The following is a 14,303-nucleotide window of genomic DNA, read 5'->3' as shown; positions in this document are numbered from 1 at the left end:
GATAAATTAATTGTTTTGCTTCCAACATGTCACAAATAATTTACCAAAATATGCGTGATTATTTATTCAAAATCCGTGTATGAATTCCTGATATTGCAGTAAAAAATGCCCTATCTCCCAATGTTAAAGAGCAAAAAGATTTCTGAATGTGCCCATTTGTCTGGAGTTCTTCCTTGGTCCATAACCAATTCATCCACCTAGTTTCAAAACAATCAAAAAACCTGACTTCCTTGACAGAGAGAATTACTGCTGATCTATTGTAGATAGCTGCAGATGTAATTTGCTGTGAAAGAGAAAAACAGCTTGAGTGGCCAGAAGTTTGGTCACTTCGCTGCGTTAGTGCTTTCAGCTGCTGAGCCATGATGTGAGGCGGTAGAGTCCTCTGTTCCTCTTGAAACTGATGGTACTAGTCATCCAAGGTAAAGACCGTGGTGGCGGTCTGAGTGATGTCGAAAATAGATCAGAAGTTAGGACTCTAACTATGGATCCATGAGACCAAATGATGACAGTCACCATCTCATGTCGTTTAGAGCAGGCTGAGGCGTTCGGGCCAGGGTAGGAGGGGTGCTCACTGGGGAGCTGTATGGGCGGCGAGCCAAGACTCCTAAGGTCAGTCACATGACTTTGTTCATATATGTTCTCGATGATAGAGAGATGAGGGCATCATTCAACGTAAAGACCAGGGTGAGAGTCATCGTTGAGTCATAGAATACAGTGAGGGTTTGGTTTATCAGTGTGGCAAACCCGCTGCGGGTTCTTCTAATCTGTGGCTCCAGCAGAAATGTATTTTGGATGATGAGTGGCCACCATGTTGAGTTTGTAGACTGTTCTCTGGTGCCATTTCCTCCCCGGATGCAGATGATTCCTTTTGTGGACGTGCGATTGTACCAGTCAAAATGGTGGGAAATGCATGTATATGCACCATGTAAATGGCGAAGCACGAACGGCCTGACTGGTTAGGTAAGATTATGTAGATATTCTAGATACTAGCTATATATTTTGCATAGACATTTTATTTAAGGAAACCTTTTGTCTCTCTGTTCAGGAAGGCCAGGCCATCCTGTGGGACCTGAATGAGGGCAAGCACCTGTACACCCTGGACAGTGGTGACATGATCAATGCCCTCTGCTTCAGCCCCAACCGCTAATGGCTGTGTGCCGCCACTGGCCCAAGCATCAAGATCTGGGTAAAAGACTCGATCCTGAATATCTTATGACCAGTAAAGAATTGAAGGTTGAAATTCGCTGAAGAAGCTTTCATGCCAACTGTATTCTTTGATCATAAAGAGTTTGTTTCTGAGCCCTGTCATGGACCGGTGCTTAGCACATGAAAGGAACATAGGATAATAGGAACTTAGGAAAGGAGACATTAGGATCGGGGGGGCAGTTTAAAGTCTTTAGTCGTTCACCACCTTTTCCCAATTTTAAGTTTACCAGCTTAATGAACTTAATTGTTAAATATGGAACCGAACTCATATCCTCGCATTTACGTAGAGAGAACCCTGGCTCTCATTAAACCAGACGCCATCCACAGAAGTGAGGAGATCGAAGATGTTATCCTCAAATCGGGATTCACTGTGTTGCAGGTCGGTTTGGTTTTTACATTTGTTATGGACATTATTGAACAGGTGGTACATCTGTAGCTACAGTTTCAGATGCTCCTACATGAACGGGCGAGCGGCTTCTCAAATGTACGTGAAGTCTCACTGACGGGTAGTTGAGGAAATAGAGAAACACTTCAATAGTTGCATAATGTGTCCACCAGGGAGCGCTGGCGGCACATATAATGGTCACACTTCAAAAACACATGCAGCATAACATTAAAATAAATTGATAAGGAGTAGTATTTTCTTAGGGTGCAGCATCCTCCAGCCACGTGTATTCTAAGATTATTGCATCCCTTTAAATGCCTGCTTGCACGTCACCTCACCTACGTCCATACATATTGCTCTTACTCCTCGAGGAGGTTTGAATAACTTGACTCAACTCTCTCCACACATCTCTGTGAAATGTTCAATATTCAATGTCTGCTGCAGAAGCGGAAGCTGCAGCTAAGTCCAGAGCAATGCAGCGACTTCTACGTAGACCAGTTTGGGAAGTTCCTCTTTCCCAAGTTGGCTGCCTTCATGAGCTCTGGCCCCATCATCGCCCTGACGCTGGCCCGCAGCAATGCTGTTGCCTACTGGAGGAGTCTCATGGGGCCTGTCAACAGCCCCCAGGCTCGAGAAACTCACCCAGAATGGTCAGTTTGTGAACTTTTTAGGTGTTGATTCAGACTATTGTTCTGTTGTCAGGATTTGTATGCTTAAAATGTACTACAATGAACCACATGTTGAATGAATGTACACACAAGCAAAGTTGATCCATCCAAATAGCAGTAAATGTTTCATTAGAAACAAGGCTCCCAGCCGTCACTATACTTGGGGGAAATATAAACATTAATTAAACTGCCATGACAAGTTCAGTACTTACACTATATGACTATGTCAGCACATATTGTGGTTTCACAACACTTGTAAACTCCTGGGATAGAACATAGTTAACCATGTCTTATTTATTTATTTGATTTGATATGATAATGGTGGTCTTTTATTCAATGTAGAAAGGTAACAGTTTGTGATCAAGACAACTTAAGCAGGAGTTCACTTCTGAAGGTGTGTTTTCTCCCCCCAGCCTCAGAGCAAGATATGGCACTTGTGACCTGAAGAACGCACTCCACGGCAGTGACTCTTTTTATGCAGCTGAGAGGGAGATCAAATTCATGTTCCCAAACTGTAAGTTATACACATATCACGCATACTGTTGCTCACATAGAAATGTGCTATTGAGCGCATATGATTTTGTTCTTTCTCTCTGCAGCTGTTATTGAGCCCTTTCCTCCGAGAGAAGAAACCGAAGAATACCTGAGCAAGCATGTGACCCCAACTCTGGTTCGAGGGCTCACTCAGCTCTGCAAGCACAAGCCACTCAACCCCTGTGTAAGTGTTCAGTGCACAATATTTTTGAGGTGTATGAATGGATAGATGTATTTATAAGCCATTAATTATTGTTGTTGATTTCGTTGTTTGCTATAGGTTTGGCTAGCTGACTGGCTGATCAAAAACTGTCCCAACAGGCCTCAAATATATGATGGAGCAGCTGTAGAAGACAAGAAGAAAGAGAAGAAAACATAACATCAGATTGTATACATTCTAACAAATGTCTTCAGTCTTTCACTTAAGAAATACAAATAAAATGTATTTTCAGCTTAAAGAAACTGTGTTATGAAAAAAAATATATAAGGAGTTTGATTTGATTCATAATGAGAATTAATATTCAGCAGATTTACATAAATGGTCCTAATTCTTTCAATAAATTACATAACTCAAATTGTCAGTTTGTCCACCATTGTGTAGGGTTTGTGTGTTTCCATCGTTTGGGTTTCGTCTGTTTGTATGATCCCGGCTGCAAATCAATTTCCCTGAAAGGGACAATGAAGACACTTTTGTATGTGTTGTAATGGTATTAAGTATTTCTATTTCTGTTCTTTCTACATTTCCGCCTGTGTGGTGCTGTGCCAATATTGAATTTCCTCCTCTGGAGGATCATTAAAAGTATTTCTTATCATGTCCTAATAACAGCAACAATACATTACAGTGCACCACAGCAAAATTTGCCTCATTACTTGTTGAATCAACAGCTTTTGATCCTCTCAATTAAAGTAGATGCAAACTAACCAAAAAGCGTTTAGTCTGGACCCGTTGTACTTAAAAGTGTATTAATTTTATTTTATTTCATGGTTTCTGTTTCTTCGTTCAACCCATGTTCAGAATATTTCATAAACGTATACTGTCACTGGATAGCATATTCATAAGCGCACACTATAAGCATAATCACAATAATCCAGACTGTGTACGCCTTCCATACAATGTGCTCGTGTTGGGTGTTGCTGCAGATTCGTCAGATCCAGATTGGCCTGCGATCCGAGCCACTCAAAAGCTGAGAGAAACATTATTCGACGCAACGTTGGCGGAGGAATCATTCGGATCTGAACGTGTGCTCCCGGTCGCTTCCGGTGTGAGGAGGAGGGCGTGACCAGCTCCTGCGTAAAAAAAAGAAAGAAAGCACCGCGCCCGCGATTGGCCACCACCGAGAGTGACCGCTGCGATCAGCCAATCAGAGGCCGCCTCTGCAGAAAAGTGGGCTTTTTTTCTACCGGTTCTAGAAAACCAACCACGAGTTGTCGTCGAGTGGGAGAATCCATCTTGAAGAGAGCTCTCCGGCTGTGTGACCAGTAAGCGGCTTTTCCTTCTGCTTTAGCCTCGGTTTGTTTCTCTGTGGTGTCGCGTAAGTACCCGCCCGGCCGCCGACCCTCGGGTTACTGGTGTTAATGGCGTCGGATCCAGTGCGTGTGTGTAAACAGCAGGAGAAGCAGCCCTGGCGGCTCGGCCTCTGCATTACGTAACCGCGGATTCGAGTCGTACAGCCGGGGCTCGCTTTATCAGTGAGGCACAGGCGCTGGGCGTTTTTCTAATCTCTGGCTCCAGCAGAAATGTATTTCGTTAGATAGGTGGCCTCCATGTTGACTTTGTAGCCGGTTCTCCGGAGCCATTAGCCCGCACGCAGACGGGTCTCTCTGCGGCTGCACGGAGCTAGTGTACCGGTCAAAATGGTGGGAAATGCATGCATTGGCTCCATGTAAATGGCGAGAGGCACGCACGGCCCGACCGGTTACATAACCACCGGGGTTTCTATAACCTTGCAAGCTGACGTGTGTTTTGTTTCCTGTCTTCTAGGTTTAATAGCTCAACCATGTCTGAGACCGAGCAGCAGTACATGGAAACATCGGAAAACGGCCACGAAGTCGACGATGATTTCAACGGAGCCGGCCTCGGCGAGGAGGAGGGGGGGAACGACGACAGCGCCGTGAACGAGTGCGAGGAGGAGGAGGCGGCCGGGCCCGAAGCCGACCCGGAGGCCGAGGCGGAGGCGGACGGGGACTCGCAGAACGGAGGCAACGAGGGCGGACAGATCGACGCCAGCAAAGGAGAGGAGGATGCCGGGTGAGTGTTAAACCTCTGGTGGATCCGGCTCCATGTCTCTTTGTTCAGCCGGCCTTTGTTGGCGCCATGTGCAGAGTGGAGGGGGGATGGGCGATGAAGAAGAAATCTAATGTATCCGCTAATGGGGAATTATGCACATGGCTCGCACAGCATTTTTTTCCCACATTTTATTAATGTTGTAAAATAGCCACAAGCTATCGCAATTGTTGCGTGCCGTCCCATGTCATGGGGGTCAACAGATGTTCTGGAACAGTGTGTACATTTACACCCCCCTCCGGCCGGCCACCACCCCACCCCCCACAGCCATATGTAAAGTTGGAGGAGCAGTGTTGCCCGTTACACTAAATGCGTCCCCTTTCCTTATTTGTGCGTTTAGGAAAATGTTTGTTGGTGGCCTCAGCTGGGACACGAGCAAGAAGGATCTAAAAGATTACTTCTCCAAGTTCGGCGAAGTGACCGACTGCACCATAAAGATGGACCAGCAGACAGGGCGGTCAAGAGGCTTCGGCTTCATTCTCTTCAAAGAGGCAGTCAGTGTAGATAAGGTGAGTGAGGAAGCAGTTTGATCCAGAGCCAAGTGGTTGCTAGTGTATACAAACTGGGCGGTTCTCACTATTTTCTGCTATTTTTCCTTCAGGTTCTTGAACAGAAGGAGCACAGGTTAGATGGCCGACAGATCGACCCAAAGAGGGCCATGGCCATGAAGAAGGACCCGATCAAGAAAATCTTCGTGGGAGGCCTCAACCCTGATACCTCAAAGGAAGTCATCCAGGAGTACTTTGGAACGTTTGGAGAGGTAAGAGTTTGTCTGTCTGTTACTCAAGTATCTGAATGGCTTTTATGATACTGGCCCCTTAAATTGTTTGTTTTCCTGTTTAGATCGAGACCATTGAGCTTCCCCAAGATCCAAAGACAGAAAAGAGGAGGGGATTCGTGTTCATCACATATAAGGAAGAGGCTCCCCTCAAAGTCATGGAGAAGAAGTACCATAACGTTGGTGGAAGCAAGGTAATGGAATAGCATGCATTTTGCATAGTGATGACATTTTATTATAATATGCTCTTTTGAAAATCTCTTATTGCTTGTTTGTTGTTCCAGTGCGAAGTGAAAGTAGCCCAGCCCAAAGAGGTCTACCAGCAGCAGCAGTACGGTTCTCGTGGATATGTTGGACGTGGCAGGCCCCGTGGAGGTAAGTGATTATATATACATACCATCAGAGTCTGTCTATTTACCCACATTCAGTGGTAGAATCCTATTTGGGTGAATTAATTGTCTGGTATACTTCAGAGTTGTGACAATGGCTTCGTCTGCTGTTTCTAGGCCAGGGCCAGAACTGGAATCAAGGCTACAATAACTACTGGAACCAGGGATACAACCAGAACTATGGTTATGGACAGCAAGGATACGGATATGGCGGCTATGGCAACTATGACTACTCTGCTGGTTATTACGGCTATGGGGGTGGCTACGATTACAGTAAGCGATAAGTGCCCCCAGGGAACGAAAAAGAAACTTTATTTTCTTGGTCCTCCTTGTTGTACAGAAGAACTCAGTCCCTTTTTCTCTTGTCCTCCAGACCAGGGCAATACAAGCTATGGGAAAACTCCAAGACGTGGAGGCCACCAGAGTAGCTACAAGCCATACTGATCACACGTAGTGCAGGTATGCATTTTTGCATCATCCGTGGTAGTATGAGAACATAGATGTAACCATTGGTGCCTTTTTGATCCCAAAGATCTCCATCTACTCTAAATCCATTCGAGCATTGTGGTGGGGTTAGGGTAGGCCGTGTTGTGGGGGTCTGTGATCATTAAAGATGGATTCATTCCACCTGTCAGCCATCTTAAGATGCATCTCTACAAACACTACTTGATCACTAAGGGTTGAGTTGGTGGTGGTTGAGAACAGAAATAAGGACCGTTTCACCTTTTCCACATGGGTGCTTCATGTAATAGCTAGCGGTCGTGTCCCCCCCCCTCCCCAAGTGTGTCTGTTCATTCACTGACTTGTCAAACTCATTCATGCACCTGTTTGTCTTTGTGTAACAGCATGCCATATTTGGTTTATTCTAAGTAACGTTAAGCACCATGTTTTTCTCTTAAGGTCTAAAGTAAATAAGAAAGAGAGATCCATGGTCTGACCACAGCGAACATGGGCTCTGGCTTTTCCTTTGGAGTTGGCAGAAATTTGGACTCATGCTCCATTTGTACAGATCAAGTGAGGAACTGGGGAAGCAAATGTCACTTTTCCACTTTTTATTTTATATTGTTTTGTGTCCATTTACATTTCCAGTGATGGAAGTGTTATTTTTACTGTACTTTTTGGTACCCTTTTGAATCTAATGTATTGTATGGTTGTATTTTTACATGTCTACTGGATTTACAGATGAGCAGGAGCAAGAGCTTTTAAAGCTCACAATAAAACAAGTTTGCTTTTTTTATTTTATTTTTTTTGGTGTTTCTAGCTCTTTAGTTACTTTCTCCCGTGCTGAGTGTTGGATGCAAGTTGCATGGCTTCATATGTGGGGTGAGGTTAAAATAAGGGATTTAAATTAATCAAAGGGTTCATTGTCAAGTGAATGTTTGCAGATGGAATAGTAGACGAAGACAACCAGCATCTTCTTTTTTTTTGGCTTTTAAGGAGACTCTTCCCCCACCATGTTTGCAATTTTAAGTGGCTTTACTAGTGTTATTCAACTGAACGCAAGCCTGTTAATGTAAGAGGGTATTCCCTCTCTCACTGGAAACTCATTCCTCTAGTGTCTTGGGCAAATTGGTAGAAATAAACTTTTGGTTTCTATTACACTTGAATCTTTTTGTTATTATTTGTAAAGTTAATGTTAAATGTTTTGTACTGTTTTAAATGGCTTGCTTGTTTTGTCTTGAGTAATGTTAATACCTCTGCGGATGCGTCTTTGAGAAGCTGTGGGAGAGGGCGTCACTGCCTACAGGATAACTGGCTGAGTTTTAATACCCACCCCACTAGATGAGAAACTGCGATACTTGAGCATTTTTGTGAATGTGTCCAGGAGTTAAAGATAGTGGTCTGGTAAGTGCTTATATGAACCATATTGTGTATTGAGAATATGTTGCTGATCAGTGTTATAAGCTGGGATTATTTTTTAAATACAAGTGCTGTGGATAAAGAATATATAGAAGTCAGGAGAGGGAAATTAAAGAAAGCTGTTTATTGATTTCCTGATTTTTCTTTTTAAAAATATTATGAAAGCTCATTAGTGTCAAGATAGAATCATGTTTATAAAATCTACCAGGGGATGTGTCACATCTAGCATCATTTTAAAGATGACTCCCTCCAATTGGCTGGATTTCAAGAAGTAACCTGTCCTCATTCCACCAATGTCCCAACCATAAATTGGCACTGAAGACCTGGTGGAGAAAAAAAAATAAATTTAATGTACAGCTCCAAAATAATTACGGAGCAGTTATTCATCAGTATTAACATCTTATGTCAACACTTTTATATTTCAAGATTTAACCTTTCTATATAAAAAAATTGCTGTGAGAAGATGGTTGTTACATCTTAAGACTTCAGCGATGCATTAAACAGATGTAGTCCCTACAATGGTCTGTGTGAGTGCAAGGCAGCAACATGTTCTGTGAAGTGACTGAACTTGTTTGATCTACTGGAATTCCAAGTATAAACATTCATATCTCTACCTCTGACCTTTATGAATGTGACCATCTGACGATGTCTGATGCAATTAAAAGTTTTTCTACAGGTTTAACAAACCTTAGATGTCTTCCTTTTCCAGTTTAAGGTCATTGGCCTTGATGTCTGTGAGAACAAGCACATTTCATGAGTTAGTCTGCACCATATGAAATTCACATCTTTGACAGCTAATGTGTTCAGTCAGAGATTAAATGTACATTACAAACTGGTGACAGGTGTGTGGTTAAGGTGGTATTTGTGTAAGTTACCTGTGAGGATGCGGTCAATGCATTGCACCACCAGTTCTGCATCCTCCATACTGAAGCACATCGGGGGTTTGAACTTTACCACACTCTCCCAGGGGCCGTCTGTACTAACACAGATTCGATCCTCTTCTTTCAACCTACAACACATGGGAGAGACCGTGTGCATGTGAGATACATAAAGTACATTCTCCCTATAGTAGGTTAATAAATCTGCAACATTGAAGTGTTATGAACAGATACCTCTTAACAACCAGTGCTGCTGTTTGTGTGGCAGGAGTCTTCTGCTCTCTGTCTGTGACCAGCTCCAGTCCCACAAACAGTCCCACACCTCTGTTATAAGAAGAATATTTTCATTAGACTCAATTCGGTCCATTAGAGGATTAATAATTTTCCTCAAGGATACCATACAATGTAGAACATATTCTATGGGCCCTCTATGGGTTTTATGGAATAACTTGACATAGCTTTTTTTAACACTATACTTAGTTGCATGACAGAATCACAGAAATAGAGAAATATATTTGTATATTAACAGTATGAAACATTTTTTGTTCCCCCATTTGAGAACCACTTCATAATGGTAGAGAAAGGAGATAAATACACCTCGCACGTGGCCACATTGACAAAGTATCCAGACACCCACATTTTTGTTATGCTGCAGCCTTATGCTGAAATTGCTTATCCTCGATTGAAACTCAGTATCCCATAATAATAAAAAAGAAAAGGTCCTTGAGTGAGTCCACCTGTGGGTCATTAAAGGGAGTTGACATGATTTGTAAAGGTACAGGAATGTTTTATTTTGAGTGGCAGGGTGGATTAAATTACCGTCATGAATGACATCCGATAGAAGTGACAAGTTGAGCATTGCTTGTAAGGTATGATGCATACACACTTAACAAAAAACAATCTGGTTGGATTAAATGATTTGGTTTTTGGAGAACGGCTCATTCAAATAAACCAAAACAACCTGTTTCATATAAAGTTATGTCATCAGTTATATGGCTCAACTTTCAGAAGCCCTTTGTATCCACATGCGTCTTCAGGGCTGCACCTTTATTTCCTTTACCAGAGAAATAATTTTTTCACTCCTGATCTTTTTGCAAGCAAGATTAAGAAAAACCTCTGGATTACCAAAAAATTTAAGGTGGGCGTTCCGGTTCTATTGTTGTAAGTTTAAGTATAATGTGTAATGTTAGCTGATCTAAATGTCTGTGTATCTTAGATATTTAGTGTATGCAAAATGTCTTCATATCTTCAAATTCTAAAATTCGAAATCTGATTTATGGAAGCCCTATGTACGATACATAGTTTCTTTTGCACTGCTGGTTTTGAAGGTTTTGACAGTTTCATAGTTCTCTTGGGATGATTCATGGACCTTGATCCAAAAAGTCTGACATATTTAGAGAACTGATATCTACGTGCAATTTGCTGCAGTATGGTTGAACCAGCTGGGACTATTGGAACTTGGTGTAGGAATTTGCTCTCTGATGAGTTTATATGCACATGCACGGTTTTTATTTTTTGGGGACCACATTTTCTCGGCGGCTATTTCAGAGCACACCAGAATGAAAGTAAGCACCGTCACTATCGATAATATATTCTCTTCCCCATCATAAAATGCTACAAAAATGATGTACTTGTATCCACTGGAGGTGTAATCAGTCAAGATACTGTAAGTGGGAACACCGGGTGGACTAACCCAGGGACTGTAAGTGTTTATGTGAAAGCATTAGACCGAGTTTAAAGAGCCAAGGGGCACTGGTCACAGCATACTTACCTGACATCGCCAATTATTTGATGTCGGGTTTGCAGCTTTGCGAGCAACTCTTTAAGGTAGGATCCCACTTTCATGGCGTTTCCCCTCAGGTCCTCCTCCTCTATCACATCCAGGACTGCCAGGCCAATTGCACAGGACACTGGGTTCCCTCCAAACTGCAGGAAATTAAACAGAAATTAATCATATCCTTTCTACTTTAAAAGGGCCTATCATCATGTAACTTGCATCACTTAAATAATAACAGTCATGCGTACTATGAGAATAAGCTCCAATCATGGTTTTATAAAAAGTTTATTAAGAGTGCAGGTGTCCAGTACTGAGTAATTCTGTAATTCAGTGCCAATGGTAACAAATCAATGAGGCAAGTGAGGTGTAATATCTCTCTGTTGCTTGTTGGTGAAAAGGTCGTAGTTGAGAGGATACTGTCAATGTGGCCGAGTCCAACTCATTGCCGTAAAAATAAAGACACCCGTTATATAAAAAAGAACCACAAGTTAATAGGTAACTTAACTGTAAGGTTTTACCTACTTTCAATGTGGCCAATGAGTTCACTGTATAGTCACCGTGTTGAAGTACTCCACTCCGCTGGCTGTGAAAGCTTCAGCTATCTCTACAGTGGTTGCAACACAAGACAGAGGATGCCCATTGCCCATTGGTTTCCCCATTGTCACAATGTCAGGACAGAAGCCCGGTCCCTGCAGCTGGAAAGCCCAGAAGTGACTCCCCACTCGTCCAAAACCCGTCTGGACTTCATCTGCCACGACCACTCCACCAGCTGAGTGCACGTATCTGCGGAGCATAAGAGGGAGGCGCAGTGTGTCACTAATATTGTACATGTGGCTGAAAAAGAATGAGCACTGGAATATAAGTTTGCTTCTCACTCTGCAACTTTAGCTGAGTATCCCTGGGGAAAGATGATTTGTCCTCCAACACTTGGCAGTGATTCAGCAAAGAAGGCAGAGATCTATCAGAAAACGTAACAAATAAAGAATTTTTACATTTAGATTGCGTTCAATACAGCATTTTCGTTATGTGTTTGTGTAATATGTTTTGAATTAGAGCACAAACGACGTGAATATTTTGGGGCTGGGTAGCTGTTATTACAGGGCTAAAAAAAAATTGATCGCTGATATATCAACCAACAATTGCGTATATGTAAAATAAAAGATTTGCAATGATGATTTATCACAAAGACATGTTATTTAAGCTTGGTATTTTACAGTTCAACAATCAATTCATATAACTGTATTATAATAACTATGAATAAAAAGAATACACAAACGCAAATTAAAAAAATAAATAACAATCAATCATTAAAAAAATGCACATACCCGCTGCTAAATCAGTCTGGCTCTGTTCGGAATGTTACTTATCTCATTCAGGCTCCATGGAAATGTGTTAAATTTTACCTTACGGCCTTTCCTGTGCACATCCTCAATTAGGTCCTTCACTGTATCGGCATAAGCCTGGCCTGGGTTGGGGTGATTCTCCCTGTAGTTGCCTCTGTAGGTGTCTGGTAACGGTGCCTACATGCCGATAAAAGCAAATGTTTTCATATAGGCAGGAGGTCACTGTTGTCATCAGTTTGTGTGATGATATACATTTACACACCACATGAACCCATTCTTTCTGTCCCGCCAGCTTCCGGAACTTGTAAGGGCTAATGTCGATGAGGGACATTAGATGCCCATGGTATGCACTGGTGTAGAAGAAGAGGTCATTGTAATTCATAAGCAAGTGCATTGTCAGTGGGTGAGTCTGTCGTATTACAACACAATACTCACTGGTCAAGCACGATGACGTCCTCGTGTTGGGTGTACTGCTGTGCCAGGCGGAGGGCGAGATCGTTGGCCTCGGAACTGTCGGGAAAACAGATGTAAAGATCACTGGGTGAGTGCTTCAGGTTAAGGATCACAGGCCAAGCTGGTGAAGATCCCTTGTGTGTTTGAAGATCTTTCACACTAGTTAAGATGCCAACCTCCAGTACATGTGAGGGAACACAAGTGGATGTTAGGGACCTATCTTCAGCTGTGTATCTTATCGTCAACAAGTGTTTTGTCCTTTTAATCACAAGACACCCTTGTCTAAGGCAGGCCATAGCACAGACTGATCAGACCTGGGGGGGGTGGGACCCAGAGAGAGGTGGCAGGAGGGCTACTCAAACCCCTGGTATAGGGAATACTTGTCAAAGAATTTGAGGAAAACTTATATCCAAAAATAACCGCATGAAGAATCCTGGTCCAGGCACTCAAATTGGTTTGAAAAATGGGCTTGAAGCATTAAAATACACCAACACGTATCGGTTATTTGGTGTATTTTAATCTTTCAAGCCCATTAAAATAAAGGCCTTTTACATTTGCCAATTGCCTGGACCTGTATTCTTCATGCCATTATTTTTGGACATAGGTTAAATATTTTTTTTAATCTTGGGACCCAGTTAGGATCTGTCCTCCTGATCCAGAGCCTTTGGCTGTGTATTATAATAGGTGGGATCTGTGGCTACATTAAGACACACTACTTACCCAGAGTTCACAAAGTAGAAGACACACAGCTTCTCAGGCAGAGTGGCAGCCAGGCGGTCTGCATACAGGACGATGTTGTCGTGTAGGAATCTGGAGTTTGTGTTCAGGAGCTCCATCTGTGCAGCTGCAGCCTTTGTGACGCTGGGGTGACAGTGGCCCACTATGATGGGGAAATAAACACACACGTTATCCAACGGTCGAAACTTTATCATGAATCAGAAAGCAAGCGGAGTGTTTTACCATGATGCACGTTACTGATGCAGTCCAGGTAGCGCCTGTCATTCTCATCGAACAGATACTGTCCTCTTGCTCGGACTATTTTCACGGGGTCGTCTGAGTAGAAGAGTCTGATCGACTGTCTGCCATCAAGGGGACGAATACGTGTCAGTGTCAGGTGTGCACACAACATGTCGATCGGCAAAGCAGCGTGAAGAAAAACATCAGTTCAACATACCCGATCAATCTCTTCCTCAGGGCGAGGGTTTCTTCTTTCTTGAGTTTATGCAGCGCCATAACTCACAGGGCTTCCTCCCTCTCGACTTTTCCGGAGCAAGGTGTATTTTATTATCTCAGAATTCCGACGGACGTTTACAGAAATATAAATAATCTTCCTCTGTTTTTTCTGAATTGATAAACAACTACACGGTATTTCCTGAACGGACTGGTCAGGTGTCGCGGTGATGATGACACGTGGACTCGGATCACAGCGAACAGATATATAACTCTGACACTTATTTATGGGATTGTTTTCATGAATGACGGTCTCTTCCTGACACCCGTTGCGCATGCGTAAAGAAGAGCTCTCGGTTCACTTAACCACGCTTAAAGCACGCTCTATGTTTTGTTCTTACAGCAACAGTATGACTGAGTTACCATTAGCATTGCATTTCTTAAGTATTGATATATCAGAAAAAACAACACGCTAGCGTTTAGTCGGATGGATTTCATGCTGTCACTTTATTCAGAAGAGTCTAACTGTGGGACCGATAGCGGGACAGACACGTGATAAACAACATAAAACGTGCATT

The 14,303-nt window shown here is 42.8% G+C and overlaps 3 protein-coding genes across 6 annotated transcripts; 2 read left to right on the top strand and 1 right to left on the bottom strand.

Annotated features, from left to right (window-relative positions):
* The first annotated feature begins 1,459 nt into the window (after positions 1 to 1,459).
* Positions 1,460 to 3,172, top strand: nme5 (NME/NM23 family member 5). Its single transcript, XM_061079124.1, has 5 exons — positions 1,460 to 1,585; positions 2,036 to 2,241; positions 2,673 to 2,773; positions 2,859 to 2,977; positions 3,074 to 3,172. Exons 1-5 carry the CDS (start codon positions 1,460 to 1,462, stop codon positions 3,170 to 3,172), a joined length of 651 nt encoding a protein of 216 aa, XP_060935107.1.
* Positions 3,173 to 4,202: 1,030 nt separating this feature from the next.
* On the top strand, positions 4,203 to 7,843 carry hnrnpaba (heterogeneous nuclear ribonucleoprotein A/Ba). Of its 4 annotated transcripts, XM_061079071.1 has the most exons (9): positions 4,203 to 4,272; positions 4,775 to 5,041; positions 5,418 to 5,586; positions 5,679 to 5,837; positions 5,921 to 6,049; positions 6,140 to 6,230; positions 6,362 to 6,517; positions 6,618 to 6,703; positions 7,145 to 7,843. In XM_061079071.1, exons 2-8 carry the CDS (start codon positions 4,791 to 4,793, stop codon positions 6,686 to 6,688), a joined length of 1,026 nt encoding a protein of 341 aa, XP_060935054.1. In that variant the 5' UTR covers positions 4,203 to 4,272; positions 4,775 to 4,790; the 3' UTR covers positions 6,689 to 6,703; positions 7,145 to 7,843. The 4 variants fall into 4 exon arrangements, with proteins under 4 accessions (XP_060935054.1, XP_060935053.1, XP_060935055.1 ...); XM_061079070.1 differs by having other exon boundaries at positions 6,618 to 7,843; XM_061079072.1 differs by lacking the exon at positions 4,203 to 4,272 and adding an exon at positions 4,277 to 4,325 and having other exon boundaries at positions 6,618 to 7,843.
* A 370-nt stretch (positions 7,844 to 8,213) lies between these two features.
* phykpl (5-phosphohydroxy-L-lysine phospho-lyase) lies at positions 8,214 to 14,030 on the bottom strand. The gene is made up of 13 exons (XM_061079069.1): positions 13,730 to 14,030; positions 13,516 to 13,634; positions 13,276 to 13,435; positions 12,538 to 12,612; positions 12,365 to 12,452; positions 12,163 to 12,279; positions 11,635 to 11,717; positions 11,317 to 11,542; positions 10,754 to 10,908; positions 9,217 to 9,306; positions 8,980 to 9,113; positions 8,792 to 8,836; positions 8,214 to 8,427 (listed from the first exon to the last, which is right to left on the bottom strand). The coding sequence occupies exons 1-12, from the start codon at positions 13,786 to 13,788 to the stop codon at positions 8,793 to 8,795; spliced, it is 1,350 nt and encodes a 449-aa protein (XP_060935052.1). The 5' UTR covers positions 13,789 to 14,030; the 3' UTR covers positions 8,214 to 8,427; position 8,792.
* Positions 14,031 to 14,303: the final 273 nt, after the last annotated feature.

The sequence above is a fragment of the Limanda limanda genome, chromosome 10 (assembly GCF_963576545.1).
Source record: "Limanda limanda chromosome 10, fLimLim1.1, whole genome shotgun sequence".
Lineage (NCBI taxonomy): Eukaryota > Metazoa > Chordata > Actinopteri > Pleuronectiformes > Pleuronectidae > Limanda > Limanda limanda.
The sequence above is the reverse complement of the archived record's forward strand: the minus strand, read 5'-3'. Positions and strand labels throughout refer to the sequence as shown.

Coding starts and splice junctions, on each gene's coding strand:
- nme5 (XM_061079124.1), top strand. CDS start 1,460: ATGGAACCGAACTCATATCCTCGCATTTACGTAGAGAGAACCCTGGCT. Junction 2,774..2,858: donor CAAATTCATGTTCCCAAACT/GTAAGTTATACA, acceptor TTCTCTCTGCAG/CTGTTATTGAGCCCTTTCCT. Junction 2,978..3,073: donor ACAAGCCACTCAACCCCTGT/GTAAGTGTTCAG, acceptor TGTTTGCTATAG/GTTTGGCTAGCTGACTGGCT.
- hnrnpaba (XM_061079071.1), top strand. CDS start 4,791: ATGTCTGAGACCGAGCAGCAGTACATGGAAACATCGGAAAACGGCCAC. Junction 5,042..5,417: donor AAAGGAGAGGAGGATGCCGG/GTGAGTGTTAAA, acceptor TTGTGCGTTTAG/GAAAATGTTTGTTGGTGGCC. Junction 6,518..6,617: donor TGGGGGTGGCTACGATTACA/GTAAGCGATAAG, acceptor CTTGTCCTCCAG/ACCAGGGCAATACAAGCTAT.
- phykpl (XM_061079069.1), bottom strand. CDS start 13,788: ATGGCGCTGCATAAACTCAAGAAAGAAGAAACCCTCGCCCTGAGGAAG. Junction 12,453..12,537: donor GACGTCATCGTGCTTGACCA/GTGAGTATTGTG, acceptor CTTCTACACCAG/TGCATACCATGGGCATCTAA. Junction 9,307..10,753: donor CAAATAATTGGCGATGTCAG/GTAAGTATGCTG, acceptor TTCTTATAACAG/AGGTGTGGGACTGTTTGTGG.